At 38.0% G+C, this 18,620-nt stretch overlaps 1 protein-coding gene across 1 annotated transcript; it reads left to right on the forward strand.

Annotated features, from left to right (window-relative positions):
- Positions 1-1,009: 1,009 nt before the first annotated feature.
- LY6S (lymphocyte antigen 6 family member S) lies at positions 1,010-1,461 on the forward strand. The gene has a single exon (XM_074402437.1). The coding sequence runs from the start codon at positions 1,030-1,032 to the stop codon at positions 1,429-1,431; it is 402 nt and encodes a 133-aa protein (XP_074258538.1). The 5' UTR covers positions 1,010-1,029; the 3' UTR covers positions 1,432-1,461.
- The last annotated feature ends 17,159 nt before the right edge of the window (positions 1,462-18,620 follow it).

An 18,620-nucleotide genomic window follows, 5' to 3' on the forward strand; every position in this document is an offset into this window, starting at 1 on the left:
AATCTAATGATAAGAACACAACAACCTTAAAGTCAAGCTGGAGGGACAATTGAATTCCCATATCATAAAGTGTGTCCTGAAGGAAACCCGATGCGGCATGTGGAAACTGAAGTTCAGAACTTTTAAGTTCTGAATCAGGCTACCAAATTTTGGTAAGAAGAAACAGCTAAGAGCAGAGGCAGAGCAACCAAGTTGAATCACAAGGTTGAAATTTACGTAAAGAAATCCGGTGAGTTTGGCCAGGAATGGTTGCTCGAGCCTGTAATCCCAGCATGAAAGATACAGTCTTTTTCAGACAAACAAATGCTGAGAGAATTTGCCACTACCAAACCACCACTATAAGAACTGCTAAAAGGAGCTCTAAATCTTGAAACAAATCCTGGAAACACATCAAAATAGAACCACTTTAAAGTATAAATCTCCCAGGACCTAAAACATAAAAATACAATTTAAAAAACAAAGAACAACAACAACAAACAGCGTATACAGGCAACAAATAGCATGGTGAATGGAGTGGTACCTCACATCTCAATACTAACATTGAGTGTAAATGGCCTGAATGCTCCACTTAAAAGATACAGACTTGCAGAATGGATAAGAATTCACCAACCGACTATCTGCCGCCTTTAAGAGACTCACTTCACACAAGGATTCACACAAACTTAAGATAAAGGGATAGAAAAAGACATTTCCGACAAATGGACACCAAAAGTGAGCAAGAGTAGCTGTTTCTTTTCTCAAACAAAATAACATTTAAAGAAACAGTGGTTAAAAAAGATAAAGAGGGCAGGCGTGGGACTCTGGGTGAGAATTGAAGGGCAAGGATAGGAGAGAGGAATGGGGACTGGGGCGGGGGCGTGAGGCAGACAGAGTTCTCCTTTGGGTGGCCATGTTGAGGACAGGGTGGGGGATGGAGAACCAGATGTTCTGGCTTTGCTGCTGTGTAGGACTCACGTGAGCCCCAGGAGGGTGAGGTGGCTGAGGGCTGCTCCCATTCGCAGGGGTTTGTCTGTGCACCAGCACCCTAGAATGCGTAGTCTCCATGCCGTGAAGACTTTGTCCCTGCTGGTGGCTGTGCTAAGCATGGAGAGAGCTCAGGGTCTGTGCTGCTACAAGTGCTGGGCAGTCTTGGAAGGGGACTGCTGCAGTGTGACCTTGTGCCCCTTCCCAGATAGGGTCTGTATCTCCCAGAAAGTGAATGTCTTTTGCAATAAAGTGAGAAAGGAGAACAAGCTCTGCCTCCCATCCTGCCCAAAGAATGACATCGGATTCCAGACATGGAAATTTCTAAGCATCTTCATGAACGCCAAGATCTCCTGGTGCGAGGAAGACCTCTGCAATGCAGCGGTCCTGGTGGCCATTAGCCCCTGGGCCCTGTGTGTGGAGCACCTGCTCAGCCTGGGGTCGGTCTTCCTCTGGGCCCTGCTGTGAGGGCCTTTCCTGCCTCCTCTCCTGCAGCCCTCCCCTCTGTCTCTGTGTGTCACTGGCTCCTCGGTTCTGGAAAGATGCATCACTGAGTTACAGGAATTCTGATGTGGCTTTTCAGCCACGAGATTGGGGAAGGATGTGGCAGGGCAGAGGTGTGGGCTTCCCTGTCAGGGGACACTGGCCCCAGGCAAGTCCCTGTGGGAATCTCTGCTTAAACTCTCTGTTCTCTGGCCCAGGCCCTCCAGCCCAGGCTCCTTGCAGCACTGCTTTTTTTCAGAGCTGGGTCTCCGAGCCTGGGCCCCACCACTGACTGCCTAGGACCTGGGGTCAGAGCGAGACTGCAGGCCAGGGCGGGAGTCCCCAGCTCCAACCTGCTTATCACTAACTTGCTGAGAAGCCAAGGCCAACCCCTCAGTGTTCTGGGCCACCTAAATCCAAGCAAGGAGGGAACATGGGTCCCAGGGGGTCCTACTGGCCTCCCACGCAGAGTGAGGGAACCCCTCTCAAGGTCAATAAATGGCCCTCTGCTCATCCCCCAAAAAAGACAAAGAGGGACTTTATATAATGATAAAAGGCCTTGTCCAACAGGAAAAGATCACAATCCTAAACATATATGCACCTAACACTGGAGCTTCCAGATTTATAAAACAATTACTAATAGACCTAAGAAATGAGATAGAAAGCAACATAATAATAGTCAGGGACATCAGTACTCCACTGACAGCACTTGGCAGGTCATCAAGATAAAAAGTCAACAAAGAAACAATGGATTTAAACTATACTCTGGAACGAAAGGACTTAACAGTTATATACTGTACAGAACATTCCATCCAACAACTGCAGAATATACATTCTATTCAACAGTGCATGGAACTTTCTCCAAGATAGACCATATGATAGGCCACAAAACAAGCCTCAATACATTTAAGAAAACTGAAATTATACCAAGCCCTCTCTCAGACCACAGTAAATAAAACTGGAAATCAACTCTAAAAGGAATCTTCAAAACCATGCAAATATATATGGAAGTTAAATAACCTGCTCCCAAATGATCATTGGCTCAAAAATGAAATCAAGATGGAAATTTAAAAATTCTTCAAACTGAACAATAGTAACACAACCTGTCAAAACCTCTGGGACACAACAAGGGTGGTGCTAAGAGGAAAGTTCATAGCCCTAAATGCCTACATCAAAAAGTCTGAAAGAACACAAATGAAAAATCGACAGTTATACCTCAATGAACTAGAAAAACTAAAACAAACCCAAACCCAGCAGAAGAAAGGAAAGCAGAGCAGAACTAAATGAAATGGAAAAAAAACATACAAAAAATACAAAAGATAAATGAAACAAAAAGCTCATTCTTTGAAAAGACAAATAAAATTGGTAGACTATTAGCAACATTAAGCAAGAAAAGAAGAGAGAAAATTCAAATAACCTCACTAAGAAATGAAATGAGTTTCATTTCATCTGACACCACAGAAATACAAAAGATCATTCAAGGCTATTATGAACACCTTTATGTGCATAACTAGAAAACCTAGAAGATATGGATAAATTCCTGGAAAAATACAACTCTCCTAGCTTATATCAGAAAGAATTTGATAGCCTGACCAGACTAATAACAAGCAGAAAGATTGAAATGGTAATTTTAAAATTACCAACAAAAAAAAGTCCAGGACCAGATAGATTCACAGCAGAATTCTAACAGTCATTCAAAGAAGAATTATTATCAATCCTATTGACATTATTGCAGAAGATAGAGAAAGAGGAAACTCTCCCTAAATCATTCTATGAAGCATTACCCTAATATCAAAACCAGGAATGGACATAACCAAGAAAGAAAACTACAGACCAATATCTCTGATGAACATAGATGCTTAAATCCTTGACAGAATACTAGCTAACTAAATACAACAACATATCAAAAAGATAATCCACCATGATTAAGAGGGTTTCATATCCAGGATGCAGAGATGGTTTAACATACACAAGTCAACAAAAATGACACGCCACATAAAATAAGTAAAAACAAAAATCACATGATCCTCTCAATAGATGCAGAAAAAGCATTCTACAAAATCCAACATCCCTTTATGATTAAAACTCTCAGTAAAATTGGCATACAAGGGACATACCTCAATATAATAAAAGCCTTCTATGACAAATCCACAGCAAACATAATAGTGAATGGGGAAAAGTTGAAAGCATTCCCTCTGAGAACTGGCACAAGACAAGAATGCCCACTCTCACTACTCCTCTTCAACATAGTACTCAAGTCCTAGCCAGAGCAATCAGACAAGAAGAAGATATAAAAGGCATCCAAATCAATAAAGAGGAAGTCAAACTGTCACTGTTTGCTGTTGATATGATCTTTTACCTAGAAAACCCTACATACTCTTCCAGAAAGCTCCTAGAACAATACGAGAATTTAGGGAAGTTTCTGGATACAAAATTAATGTACACAAGTCAGTTGCTCTTCTATACACCAACAGCGACCAAGCTGAGAATCAATCAACAACTCAACCCCTTTTACAATAGCTGCAAAAAAATTAAATACTTAGGAATATACCTAACCAAGGAGGTAAAAGACCACTCACTACACGGAAAACTACAAAACACTGCTGAAAGAAATCACAGAAGTAGCAAACAAATGGGAACACATCCCATGCTCATGGATAGGTAGAATCAATACTGTGAAAATGACCATACTGGCAAAAGCAATCTACAAATTCTTCACACAATTAGAAAAAACAATTCTAAAATTCATATGCATTCAAAAAAGAGCCCCCATAGCCAAAGCAAGACTAAGCAAAAAGAACAAAGCTAGAGGCATCACATTACCCAACTATAATATAAAGCCATAGTCACCAAAACAGCATGGTACTGTTATAAAAATAGGCACATAGACCAATGGAACAGAGTAGAGAACCCAGAAATAAAACCAAATATTTATAGCCAACTGATTTTCCACAAAGCAAACAAAAACATAAAGTGAGGAAAGGACACCCTTTTCAACAAATGGTGCTGGAATAATTGGCTAGCCATATGTAGGAGAATGGAACAAGAACCTTATCTCTCACCTTATGCAAAAATCAACTCGAGATGGATTATGGACTTAAATCTAAGACCTGAAACTATAAAAATCCTAGAAGATAATGTTGGATAAACTTTTGTAGACATTGGCTTAGGCAAGGAGTTCATAACCAAGAAACCAAAAACAAATGCAATAAAAACAAAGATAAATAGCTGGGACTTAATTAAACTAAAGAGCTTTTGCATGGCAAAATGAACAGTCAGCAGAGTAAACAGACAACCCACAGAGTGGGAAAAAACTCTTCACAATCTATACATCTGAAAAAAGGACTAATATCCCCAGAATCTAAAATGAACTCAAATCAACAAGCGAAAAACAAACAATTCCATCACAAAGTGGACTAAGGACATGAATAGACAGTTCTCAAAAGAAGATGTGCAAATGACCAACAAACATATGAAAAAATGGTCAACATCACTAATAATCAGGGAAATACAAATCAAAACCATAATTTGACACTACCTTACTCCTGCAAGAATGGCCATAATCAAAAAATTTTAAAGAAAATAGTAGATGTTGGCATGGATGCAGCGAACAGGGAACACTTCTACACTGCTGGTGGGAATGTAAACTAGTACAGTCACTATGAAAAACAGTGTGGAGAATCCTTGAAGAACTAAAAGTGGAACTACCATTTGATCCAGCAATCCCACTACTGGGTATCTACCCAGAAGAAAAGAAGTCATTATACAAAAGATACTTGTACACACATGTTTATAGCAGCACAATTCGCAATTGCAAAAAAGTGAAACCAACCCAAATGCCCATCAATCAACAAGTGCATGAAGAAACTGGTATACGTATACAATGAAATACAACTCAACTGTAAAAAGAAATGAATTAATGGCATTTGCAGCAACTTGGATGTGATTAAAGACTATTACTCTAAGTGAAGTAACTTGGGAATGGAAAACCAAACATCATTATCTTCTCACTCATAAGTGGGAGGTAAGCTATGAGGATGCAAAAGCATAAGAATGACAAAATGGACTTTGGGGACTCAGGAGGAAACGGTGGGAAGAGGGTGAGAAAAAAAAAAACTACAAATATGGTACAGAGTATACTGCTCTGGTTGCGGGTACACCAAAATCTCACAAATCACCACTGAAGATCGGACTCATGTAACCAAAACTGTTCCCCAATAACCTGTGGAAATAAAGATAAACAAATAAAATTGTTCCACAATTTTTAAAAATTTAAAATTAAAAACAACTTATTTTATCTAGTTGAAAAATTAGTTATTGCTTGGAGTAGCTTTCACACGCGCACACACACACACACACACACACACACAGTCAAATAAATCTGTTGATCAGGGCACGTGTGTAGAAACTAAACTAAACTGATGGACCTTAGTCCTAAGCCTGGCCTGTTATTTACTAGCTGTGTGACTTGGAGCAAATTTACTTAACTTCTATTTATTTCACCTATAAAATGAGTATAATAATAGTACTCTTGCAAAATTAATCTGGGTGTTTTTTACATTGCCTGGCACAAGGATAGTACTCAATAAATGGAACAGTTATTAATAGTAGAAAGTGGACTGATCTTTGTCTACCGTGTGTGTGTATGTGTGTGTGTGTGTGTGTGTGTGTGTGTGTGTGTGCAAAGCTGAATAGCACCTAGAGTATTTTATCATTGCTCAAGGAAACACAGCTTGTGCTGTGCTTTGGGTTTACAAGCAGATGACTCTTTTCAATGTTCTCTCAGAAATGTGATTTTCAATTCAGCTCCTCTTTTATATTAAAGTAAGCACTGTGACCAGATGGTCTCTGTTCTGGAGTTCCAGAATGACATTAAAAATGAGTGGGCTGAGGGATTTTATTAGTCATTTGTTGGCTTTGCAGCAGTCATTTCCATGAAATTATAGGACAATGATAAAATTAAAGCAGCTATGTTGGGTTTTGGAAAGCTGGTCCAAAGGTCTGCAAATCGTCACAGGTCAGAAATGTAGAACAGGGGCAATAAATGGGAGGATTATTGCCTGATGATCCAGGTCCCTTTGGCAGAGAGAAGCCAAGATCTTTCAGGAGCTTGGACCAAGGAAAACAGGCCAAAGACAGGAAATATTGCCATGCTGAATAAAGTCTGGAACACCTCAGCTCTCTGGTTAGCATGATTCCTCCAGTGGAAGGGAGGTACCTCCTACTGGGCTGTTGGAAACTTCCCATGAACTGGATCTAAAAGAGCAATTTGGAATCACACTTGAGACCTTAAGTCCACCAAACCATACATGGGCTGCTCTTCAAGTCTTCCCTGGCCTGCCAGTGCCCTGCTTAGACTTCATTACCTTGTACCCTCCTCTTCTCTCCCTTACTGTTCTTCCATATAACTGCCTTCTCACTAGTTATACCGCTTTCCACCCAGCTTGCCAGTGGGAGGATCCGGTGAGACCTGGTGCAGGACCTCAGAGGTTAATGACAGATGTTGTGAAATAAAAGAACATGAAGCTAAAATACTTAAAACTGAGTTCCAGTCCTAACTCTACCACCTGCTGGTATGGGAAAGAGACTGAATATCTCCCATAGTCTCATGCTTTTCACATCTAATAGCCTCCTTTTACATTAAAAATAAGTTCCTTTCTTGGTCTGCAAGATCTATATGATGAGGTTGTTGTGAGGTTTAAATGAAAAATACATAAAAAGTGTTGAGTATGTAATAAATACTCAATAACATTAATTCCCTTCACCTTTTTATCCAGTAGAACTTTTTTCTGAAGTTTCAGAAAAATATCCAGGGATTGGCAGCATAATTTTCTGTATTACAAAGGTATTACAAAAATTATAAAAAAAAATCCAGCACACATTTCTGTATTACAAAGGCATGAAACAATCTCACTGAAGGGGATGGAGGAAGGATGCTGAACTGAGTAATTCTGAAAATGAGTGGAGTCTATAAGAGTAAAGCAAAAGAAACTGTACATAAGCACTGTGCTGTATCTGATCGAGTTTGGTATTGGTTAACAATTCTGATACCACTATACATGAACACAGGAATGAAACAGGGAAATGGATAGGGAATACAATGAAAAGCAAAATGTCTTCAAATTCCAAGAAATATCGCATGCCAATATTTAATTGTACCATAGCCATCACCTGTAAATTATGCCTTTGAGATTTTAAAAGCCAAGTGAATTTCAAACTTGGATTGCCTGCTTTCGCTGAGCCCAGATTTCTGATTGCAACTGATTTTGATTAGTACTCCAGGATATGCAAGAAGTAATTAGTTAATTGGATGACCTTCTTTCTTAATACCCATGTGATATTTGCTTGGATAAATTTGCCAACTCTTTTCACTTGTGTTTTTACTCTAAATCCATTGAGAAGAGAATAGGGAAAGCTTCTTATCCCGATCTTGTATCTCCTTGAAAGCTTTTACGAATATTTCCAACATAGGCACCCTCTTTTCCCAAAAAGAATCCAATTCTCCAAAATATGATCCACTTTTCAGTAGCTCCTAGAATTTCTAAAAGAGATAGGCTGCTTTTGAGTCTTTCTTTTTCTTTTCTTTTTTTTTTTTCTGAGAATGACAGGGAAAGGAAGACCATTTGCAAAAGACTGAAAGGCTGTATTAAATCGGCTTTCCTTTAGATTTCAAGTTTGATACTTAATCACCTTTGATTCCAAAGCAGAAAAGGCCAGTCATCTGCATCCACTCACATGAACAGCATGCTAGTAGCTTCACAGTAACTGTCAGCTTTTGTTGGGTGAACATTTTTTCAGGAGGGAAAAAAAAGAATGGAAGAAAACCATGAGATCAAATTTAGGAGAGGAAATAATCATGACTCCAGGGAGGTAGGGCACTACAGTGCTTAGGAGCACAAATGCCCTAGGTTTTCAACCCAGATCTACCCATGCTAGCTTTTTGATCTTAAGGAAGTTACCTAAACTCTCTATGCTTTAATTTTCATACCTAAAGCAGAAATTATGCAATAAAGGTGTCTGTCTAATAAGGTTGCTATAGAAATCAAATGACTAGGGTCCATCACATAGTAAATACCATATACATCTTTGCTAAACAAAAATAATAATGGCATACTGAATATGAATATATAACCCCATGCATTTGCCAAAACTCATGGAAATTTAGAGGATAAAGAAAGACCCTTAATGTATGCAAATTACAAAAATAATTTAGAAGGCTGAATAGAATGCAGAATATGAGAAAACAACTTAGCTGTATTACAATGCATGAAATAACCTCACTGAAGGGGGTTGGGGGAAAGATGCTGAACTGAGTGATTTTGGAAATGAGTGAAGTCTGTAAGATTAAAGCAAAAGAAATTGTACGTAAGCTCTATTAGATAGTTAGGTATTGGTTAACAATTCTGATACCACTATACATGTATACATGAATGAAACAAGGAAATGGATGACAGGTAGTTGGAGCTACTTTTCTCACTGTTAAATTGGGGGATTACAGAAGGGCAAGAGGAGGAGGCTAGACTGATCTATGTAGTAATAGATTTAGAGTTGGAGACATCTGTGTGAACTCATGTTTAGCTTAATATTGATATAGATAGTTACATATATAAATGTTTATAGATATGTAAATATACATGGGCTTGCAGACACACATATCTTCTTGTTCTGTCAGCTGAGAAGGCCTAGAGGCAACAGTACAGGTAGGAATGAGCACATCTTGCACCTAGATCTTGGTTTCTGATGCCATTCTCCAACACAAAGAACCAAAGGTCCTTGAAGAAATGGTCTAGGATGGGGGCAGGACATGTACAAGCTGAGCTTGAAGCATCTCAATGTGCCAGAAAGTAAGGAAGTGCTCAAAACAAACAAAAAGTGCCATACCAACAAGAAGCATCCTTACATGAATGAGAATGTGTTGAAAGGAAAGAAGAATCAACTGAAAGAGCTCCCAGTGGCCAAAGCTGAAACAATTTGAGCAATTAAAACGAAGCAGTATTGGACAATAGCCCAAAATATAAAATAAATATCCATGAGCCGATACTGTTATAAATAAGGAAAACAAACAGGGAGGTGGAGGAGAAGCAGCAGCAGCAAATAGACAAATCTTCCATGAAAATGATTTCCAAATGACTTATGTAGTCATTCTGACCTTAAGGAAGTGGAACATCATTCCCTCCTCCTTAAGTGCGGGCCATGCATAGTGACTGCTTTCCAAAGAGTAAAGTTTGGAAAGGGAGAAAAAGGAGTAAAGGTATAATGGAAATAACTGACAAATACCACCTTAGCCAGGTAATCAAGGTTAACATCAAGAATGCCATGTTGATAGCATGTAATTTTGATATGATGTGATGAAACTGACACTTTATCTCTGTACTCTTCCTCCCAAAATCCATAATCCCAGTGTAATCATAAGAAAAGCATCAGACACATCCCAGTTGAGGGATATTCTACAAAATACCTAATATCTGACCAGTATTCCGTAAAGCTGCAAATGTCATGAAAACAAAGTCTGTAACTGTCATAGCCAAAAAGAGAGCCTAAGGCAACACGACTATTAAATGTAGTGTGGCATCTTCCATGGAATCCTGGAACAGGAAAAACCTTAAAAACTAAGACCATCTGAACAAAGTATGGACATTCATTATTAATGATGTATCAACATGGGTTCATTAACTGTAACCAATGTACTACACAATGTACCATACAGATTTAAGATCAAACAGGGGAAACTGAACCTGGGATACAGTAATTCCCCTCTTATCTGTGATTTCACTCTCTATGGTTTCAGTTATCTACAGTCAACTGTGGTCCAAAAACATTAATATTAAGTATTTTGACAGAGAGAGAGAGACAGAGAGCACATTCACATAACTTTTATGACAGTATATTGTTATAATTGTTTTATTTCATTATTGTTGATTTCCTACTGTGTCTAATTTATAAATTCAATATTATCATAGATATGTATGTACAGGAAAAAACTATGTATGGGGTTTGGTACTATCCACAGTTTCAGGCATTCACTGAGGGGGTCTCAGAATGTATCCCCCAGCAGATTAGAGAGGTCTACTACATATGATTAATCTATATTACCTTCATAATTTTTCTGTAAATCTAAAACTGTTCTAAAACACAAACTTTGCTTAAAATAATAATAAATGATGAATATTTATTAAGCATTCACACTATGATGGTAAATTCTCATATGTTAATTTTATTACCCAGAAAAAACTGATACCAGAAAAATATCACTTGTAAATCAACTAAAAGCAGGGTCTTAAGTTTTATAGTGAAGTTGTGAAATATAATGGGTTTAATTGGATGTTCATTTTGAAAAAGAAAACTTGTGAAACTGACTTTATTAAAATATAGAATTTTTTCAACTGAGCACAGTGCTCACAGCTGTAATTCCAGGACTTTGGACTTTGGGAGGCTGAGGCAGGAAAATGGCTTTAGCTCAAGAGTTTGAGACCAGCCTGGACAATATAGTAAGTCCCTGTCTCTATGATTTTTTTTTTAATTAGATGGGTGTGGTGGCATGCACCTGGTCCCAGCTACTTGGGAGGCTGAGGTGGGAAGATTGCTTGAGCCTGGGAGGTCAAGGCTGTGGTGAGCTATAATCATGCCACTGAACTCTAGCCTGGGCAACAGAGAAAGACTAATACACACACACACACACACACACACACAAACACACACACACACACACACACATATTTACATATTTTATATATATATATATAGTATAGATGTATAATTATGCATTAAAGCTTAGCACTAACAAGGAATAAATTAACACAGAATTTTTTTTTCTGCGGGGTGGAGAATAATTTTTGCAACCAAAATATATAATGGCATGAAATGACATTTTAAAAAATAGTATAATCATAAGGGAAATGTTTTTACAAAGAAAATTATGATTTGCTCTGTTTTCCCAATGTTTCTCTTAATTCTCTAATGTTCAGACCATTTTTTTCTGAAGAATCTATCCTGCTATCATCCTTGTTCCCCATGAAATGCAGCCAGATCCTCCAGCTGGAGTTAATTTTTCCTGTGTTTGACTTCAGGAGCATTTTGTCCACACCTCTCTGACAACCTTCATTTCATTATGTCAGGTGTTAGAGCTAGTTGTTTAAATGCCTTTCTTCTGCGAGAAGATGATACTAGGAATTGCAACAACGTCTAAGTAAGTTTTGTGCCCTTTGCAGCACCTAAAATGGTGCCATGAGTATAATACACTTCAATTTCTCCACCTCCTAACCAGGAAATTTGTTTTTTTTTTTTAACTTGCCATTCCTACTTCACAGGATTACTGTGAAAAGTCATGAGCCTGACTTTCTTCACAGGCAGGGCTGTGAGTCCTACTGGCACCTCACTGGTCTTTCAGAGGAACACCAATACTCTGTTTCATAAACCACAGCAGGGAGAGATTAGAACTTCAGTTCTTTCCAATACAGCAGGTTTGTCAAACATTTTAACCTACATTGCAACTCCAATCTACTGGCAGTGACCGTTGAGGTGCAGTGTATTGGTCTGTTTTCACGCTGCTAATAAAGAAATACAAGACTGGGTAAGTTATAAAGAAAAAGAAGTTTAATGGACTCACAGTTCCACATGGCTTGGGGAGGCCTCACAATCATGGCACAAGGCAAAGGAGGAGCGAAGTCACTTCTTACATGGTGACAGGCAACAGAGCATGTGCAGGGGAACCGCCCTTTGTAAAACCATCAGATCACATGAGATTTATTCACTATCACCAGAATGGCATGGGAAAAACTTACCCCCGTGATTCAATTATCTCCCACCAAGTCCCTCCCAAAACATGTGGGGATTATGGAAGCTATAATTCAAGATGAGATTTGGGTGAAGACACAGTCAAACCATATCATGCACTATTGAGAAGAACTCAGACTATACCCAGGACCAACACGGGAAACCACCATGATGGGTTAGAAATGTCTGCCGTGGCTTTGAGATCAGGAACTGGTGGCTCATAAGAGGCTATATGTTCCATAGTCTCTTAAGTATGGTGACCAGCAATTCCTCAGAACTTGTATGTGTATGCTACTCCTCACATCAAGAGGAAGAGTTTATTTCCCCTCCTCCTGAGTCTGGGCTAGCCTCAGGACCTGCTTTGGCAAATAGAGATTGGCAGAAATGATTTAGGATTTTCTCAAGCTATGCCTTGGAAGGGGACAGCAGTTTTTACATCCTTTCTTTGGAAGCCAGCTGCCATCTAAAATGTCTTTCTAACCTGAGGTCACCATCCTGTAAGGAAGCCCAGCATAGTCATGTGGAATGGAGGTGGAAGATCACTGAGGTGCCAGTCAGGTGAGTGAAGCCTCATTGGACCTTCAGGCCCAATTCAGTTACTGGTTGAATGCAGCTGAATGACTCTAGGTGACATCATATGGAATGAGCCAGCTAAGCCCTGCCCAAATTCCTGACTCACAGAGTGATGGAAAAATAGTAAATCATCGTTGTTTCAAGCCATTAGTATTGGGACAGTTTGTTACACAGCAATAAACAGCTAACACAGTAGATGGGACAGAGTTTTGCCGTTTTTGTATTAAAGGGTACTGGTTAGCTCCCATACCCCTGGTCCAGATAATATTACTCGATTGGTCAGAGATTGAGCCCAGGGATTCGTGTAGTTGAAAAGCTCTTCCTTAAATTGTCACATAGAACTAGGGTTCAGAATCACTGATCTAGCCAGAATTGTAAGTGCTATACACCAAATTAGAAAGTCAAAGTGAGCTAAAACAGATTAATAAGACTTTAGCAAGCCATTAATATCCCAGATTAATGAGATAAACAAAAGAAAATGAAAATTGCTCCTTACCAGTCAACTACAACATGCCATATTAGGTTGGGTAAGCTGCAGAAAGGTAAATAAAGAAGAACACAGCAGTCAGAGACAACAGGTAAACAGGCAAATAAAACAGCACTCATGTTGTTCTTCCTGTGCAGTATAATAGGACTTCACCCTGAAATTTTGGCCCAGTAATTCCTCAGTTGCAACCTAATTAGCCTTACAAGTAGCCTTTCTTGGTGGGGAGCAAGCATGTTAGGATTGTATTTTGTGCTTCATTCCATTTTCAACTAAAATTTGGATAACAATAGGTTTGACAGTTTTTGGTGGAAGCATGAGGGAAAGGAGTTTATGATTCTCAGATGTGCGGAGTGCTATTTGGTATTTTCGTATTATAATGGAAAGTCATTAAGGAGATACATATTCCAAGCCACACCACCAATTTCCAGATATTGACTTTAACTGAGATGTCAATATTCTAGTCACATCAGCAGAGTTTAACCTCAACTAATGTCTACTGACATATGACACTTTGCCTGCCCTTTTAACCATTCATATCTCTGCATTAGGCAGAATGCATTCTGTCTCTGTTGATACATAATTGTCAAATACTTGAATCTAAAACTCTAGACTTAACAGAACTTAAAAAAAGAAAAGAAAGAAAAAAGAAAGTGCTGGTTTTCATTGGAGGCATGTCTGCCTTTGAAGCTTGATATTCTAGAAGCTGAAATGAGCATCTCTAGTGGTTTTGATTATAATCGTTGCTATGTGGACCTCAAGTTTTCCAGGGCACCGCATATATGACCACGTGGCTGTTGGCTGAATGGTGCTGATTAGTGAATGAATAAGATATAGAAAAGCCTAGAGGTCTTTAGCCTCCAGCCACTGTCCAGGAGGGAAAAGAACATCCCCTGGGCCAGGCACATTCAGCCTTTGCATGTGTTAACATGAAATACTTTCATTGCTCCAATTTCCACTCATGTGGATTTTTCCTGGCTCCAAATCAGTGACCTAATTCTCTAATTTCTCCCCCTCTGAGAACATACTTTTTCTTAAGTTATTTTTTTTTTCTCTGAAATCCACACCACTGCCCCCTCCCCCTTCCCTTCCCTTTTGATTTCTTATTCAGCCTAGAAACTACCTCACCAGTTGTAATTAGCCTGAATACTTGAGGGAGGGAGAAGGGCTCTCTTCAGGAAATAGCTGGAATAAAGCAAGATTCCTTCTTCTAAGAGTAAGGAAGAGACACCCAGGCCCATGTAAGCTGATTAAATCTTTCTTTGCTTTTTCATCCATTGTAAAGCAGAAAGATCTGATGAGGATTTATTCTTTGTGTTATTTTATAACCTCAATTGATCCATACCATCAATTCTCAGCTTGTTAGGCTGAATATTCTCTCTAATATATGCTCTTGGAACAAATGAAAAGCAAAAACATACAATTTTTAAATGCCAGGTTAGCAGCTGTCTGTTTGGTTGGTTTTTTTTTGTTTTTGTTTTTGTTTTTCCTATCTCAGTCTTTTCCGGGTGTCTGTGCTAAATGAGGTTTGCCTAGAGTTGAGTGACAAAGGTCTGTATTCCATTCCTATTAATGTCTTGAGCTAATTTTGCAGTGTGTTAATGGCTCCATTATTATTTATTATTTCTAGGAAATAATTATTTCGTAGAATATTACAAATATTATTTCTATGAAATAATTTTAATGTTTCTTTTTATTGTCAATTTTTTTTCAATAATAGTATCTATGACTCAGGCTTTACTCCATTCAGTCCCTTAATTATATTATCTCAGTTAGTCATCACAATAACCCTGGAAGTAATTATGGATATCACTATTTTACGGATGAAAAATCTCCTGCTTGGAGTTAACTATAATCACTTGCCCAGGGGAGTACCATTAGTAAGTCTCAGACCTCAGTCTGAAACCCAGGGCTCTTTAGCTCCAAGCCTTTATACTAACCACTATACTAAACTGCCTTTCAAAAAATGTACTACTAGTTTGAAAATATTTGAAGAAGGAAAGGAAGACTGGAAGAATGAAACAAAAGAATAAGGAAAGAAAGAAAAGGGAATAGGAGCATTTCTTATTCATGCATAGAATGTAAACAATGGTGAGGAGAAAGGAAAGTTGGCTGTTCAGAGCTGTTCGAACCTAGGGTAAGGCAGGGTAGAGAACACCCTGGTTTGCAGAGAGCCCATTTAATAATTCAGAATGCATGCTATCTTGTTACCCTGTTTTCAAGAGTGATTACAGGGAACATCACGTTTAAAAGCCAGTTGTTGAATTTGATGCAATCAGTGCCTGTCTATAATCACCAAAAATTCAGAGTGAACATCTCATCCCCTTTATCAACTGGTGGTCATGATTTATTTGGAGAAGATAATTGACTTGTCACTTTTAGTAGAGAAAGTATAAAATTTTAGATTTCTAACAAGTAAAATTTCTTAAACTTTCCCTTTCCTTTAAAAAAATATAAAAATAAGAAGAAATATAAAGACAGAACAGAAGCTTCCTTCATTCGTGTTTGTACAACCTCCTCCTGAATTCTGTCATATTTTATTCTTTATATCTTTTTGCTTATTTTTCAAATTCTAAAATGAAAATGAACATTGATATAATTATTAGATGACAATGAAAAATCTGTTATTTGTATTTATCAAAATTAATCACAATAATGTGTTCTGCCACTTGATTGCTTTGTTGCCAGGTGCACTCTTTAAACCAGACTCCTAACTAAATGGCACATTATACTGACACCGAGAACACCAGAAAAGTGATCTCTGACCTGCACCAGGTGATTCTTTTGTGTGTCCAATGATAAAAGTAGTTGTAACCTCTCGGCCTTATCATTGATAAAGCTCCATGATGTTTTCAAGAGCTGTGTTTCTAGAGCCACTCCACTGGAGAATTGTTGGCTGGCTAGATAGAAGATTATCTGTATGAGAAGCATGGGTGAAATCACAGGACACTAAGGTTACTGGTCAATGGAAATAAGTGGGAAATGTAATTTCATTTTACCTTTGAAGTTCCTGTTAAGAAGATTGTTCATGTTTGTGACCACAGCATTGAGGTATTTTCAGAATTTCCCATAGCTTATAGGCTTTTTATGATGTATTAAGTATCTGTGTTGTTTGAATAGCATTATAGCCTATTAAATCTATGACCTACAAAATAGAAAACTCACTAGAGACTAAAGAGTAACTCATAGTAGTTTTTTATAAGGTTATTTCTCTATAAAATAGAAAAAAATATATGCCCTTTATATAAGGAACAGGTATTTGGTCCTTGAGATCATTGACAAGCAGAAGGTAAAGGAAAAATATATTTAACTGCCTCTACTTAATTGCATATGTTTTTGGCTTCTTATAGTAAATGTGTCTAAATATGTCTATGGCATTGCATATTCAAGATATTAAGAGCTTTTGCCTTAGAATTCATGACTTACTTTCCATGCTGAAGTTAGACCACACTTGTGTGTCTTATACTCAGAAAGAAACTTTCTCATTGCAATAAAAATACCTTCAATCAGGAGTGCTCTAATTTTGCTTGGCTTTAGTCTTATAACATGACTCATCCAACACTTATAAAGGCTTCTTCCTACATTAAATAAATGCAATAGAGTCAGATCACTAATTTTCAATAACTACATTAACTAATCCTTACTCAGAGATAGAACTATTGCAATTTTTATCTGCTGAAATGAAGCTCCCCTCTTCGTCTTGGAAAAATCATTTGACTTTTGAACATGGTGTTTCAGATCTCAGTGTTAATTTTATTGAACAGTATATCTGCAAAGTCACTTTAATCATCATGTAATAATTTGGGCTTCTGTACTTCAATAGTCATGACTCTAAGGTCTGAATGCTCAAATAGTCATTGCAACAGAGAGAATTAATCAGTCCAATGTTATTCAGATCCCAAAGTAATTCATTGTAGTAATTCTCACTATTTTAAATGGATTGTTAACTACAAGATAAGAAAATAAAAATTTTTGGAGTTCTCTTACAATTATGTTGAATTAGTAACATTGGAACCTCAAAAGGAAGCAGTGATACAAATTTTATGGAATCTTTTACCAAGTATACACAATCTACAGAATGAGGGCAAATTTCATAACTCCTTTGGAGCCTCACCATCGTTTTTAGCAAAATTGGACCAGTTCTGAGTGATCTCACTACATACTATAGAGGATGATGTTCATATTCATTTAACAAGCATTTAATGAGTATGTACTCTGTGCCTAGTGTTGTGTTGTAGAGTGTGAAAAACAAAAATAAATAAAAACAAGTAACATATGATTAAAATTTTGTAAATGGTTTAACATTTAAATTGCTCACTATTAGTAAAGAAGATCAATATATAATCTCATTGTGAAAAATGTTAGGATCCCAGAAGGAAGATGCCATTTGGGTCCTTCCCATTCTCTGTTATATTCACTATACACAGGCTTTTATCTTTTCCCCTCCTCAAACTGTTCTTGTCAAAGTCCACAATGGCTCCCATGCTGCTCAATCCAGGTGGTGTGTCAGTCATTCTCTTGCTCCATATGTTAGCGATATTTCCCACAGTTGTTCATTTCTTCTTTGTTGAGACACTTTCTTCACTTAGTTCCTGAGAGGTCACTTTCACTTCACTCCCCGTCTCACTAGTCACTCTTTTTAAGTTTCTTGCTGTTGTTGTTAGCTCTTCTTCATCTTTCCACTCTGAAAACATTTGAGTGCCGCAGGGCTCAGTTTCTGATCTATTCTCTTCTCACTTCTCCCAAGTGATCCTCTAACCTCATTTCATGGCTTTAAGTACCATCTATTTCAGGTAACTCCCAAGTATTTATCTGTACCCATGACATTGCAACTGAACTCCAAAGCACGTATTTAACTACCTACTTAACATTTCCACTGAGACGTCCAATGTAACATCATTTTAAAAAAATCTTGATTATTTCCACTCATCTGTTTCTTCTGCAGTCTTCACCATCTCAAATCTTTTCATTTTTTCATCTCATCATCTTTTCCAGCTCTCAAAAGATAGTGAAAACCACTTACTTCCCCGCTGCCCCATGTTAGACGTTGGTTTGGAAATGTACTTTCCTGATTAAGTACATTTTCCTACTTAATCAGGTAAAACCTTTTGGTGTTATCTTTGGCTCTATACTTCCTTCACACTCTACTTTTCAACTCTGCCTTCAACGTATATTCAGAATCTGACAAGTCTTAGCCCCTCATCTCTGATTACCCTGGACATCATTTGTCACGTGGATTAATAGTCTCTTATTAGGCTTCTCTGCTTTTACTCCTACCTTCCTGAAGTCTATTTCACATGGCTGCTAATGTAATCCCAGTAAACAAGAAGGCAGATCATATCAC

Source organism: Saimiri boliviensis, chromosome 7, assembly GCF_048565385.1.
Source record: "Saimiri boliviensis isolate mSaiBol1 chromosome 7, mSaiBol1.pri, whole genome shotgun sequence".
Taxonomy (NCBI): Eukaryota; Metazoa; Chordata; class Mammalia; order Primates; family Cebidae; genus Saimiri; species Saimiri boliviensis.

Excerpts from the sequence above, each read along its gene's own strand:
- LY6S (XM_074402437.1), top strand. The coding sequence starts at position 1,030 with ATGCGTAGTCTCCATGCCGTGAAGACTTTGTCCCTGCTGGTGGCTGTG.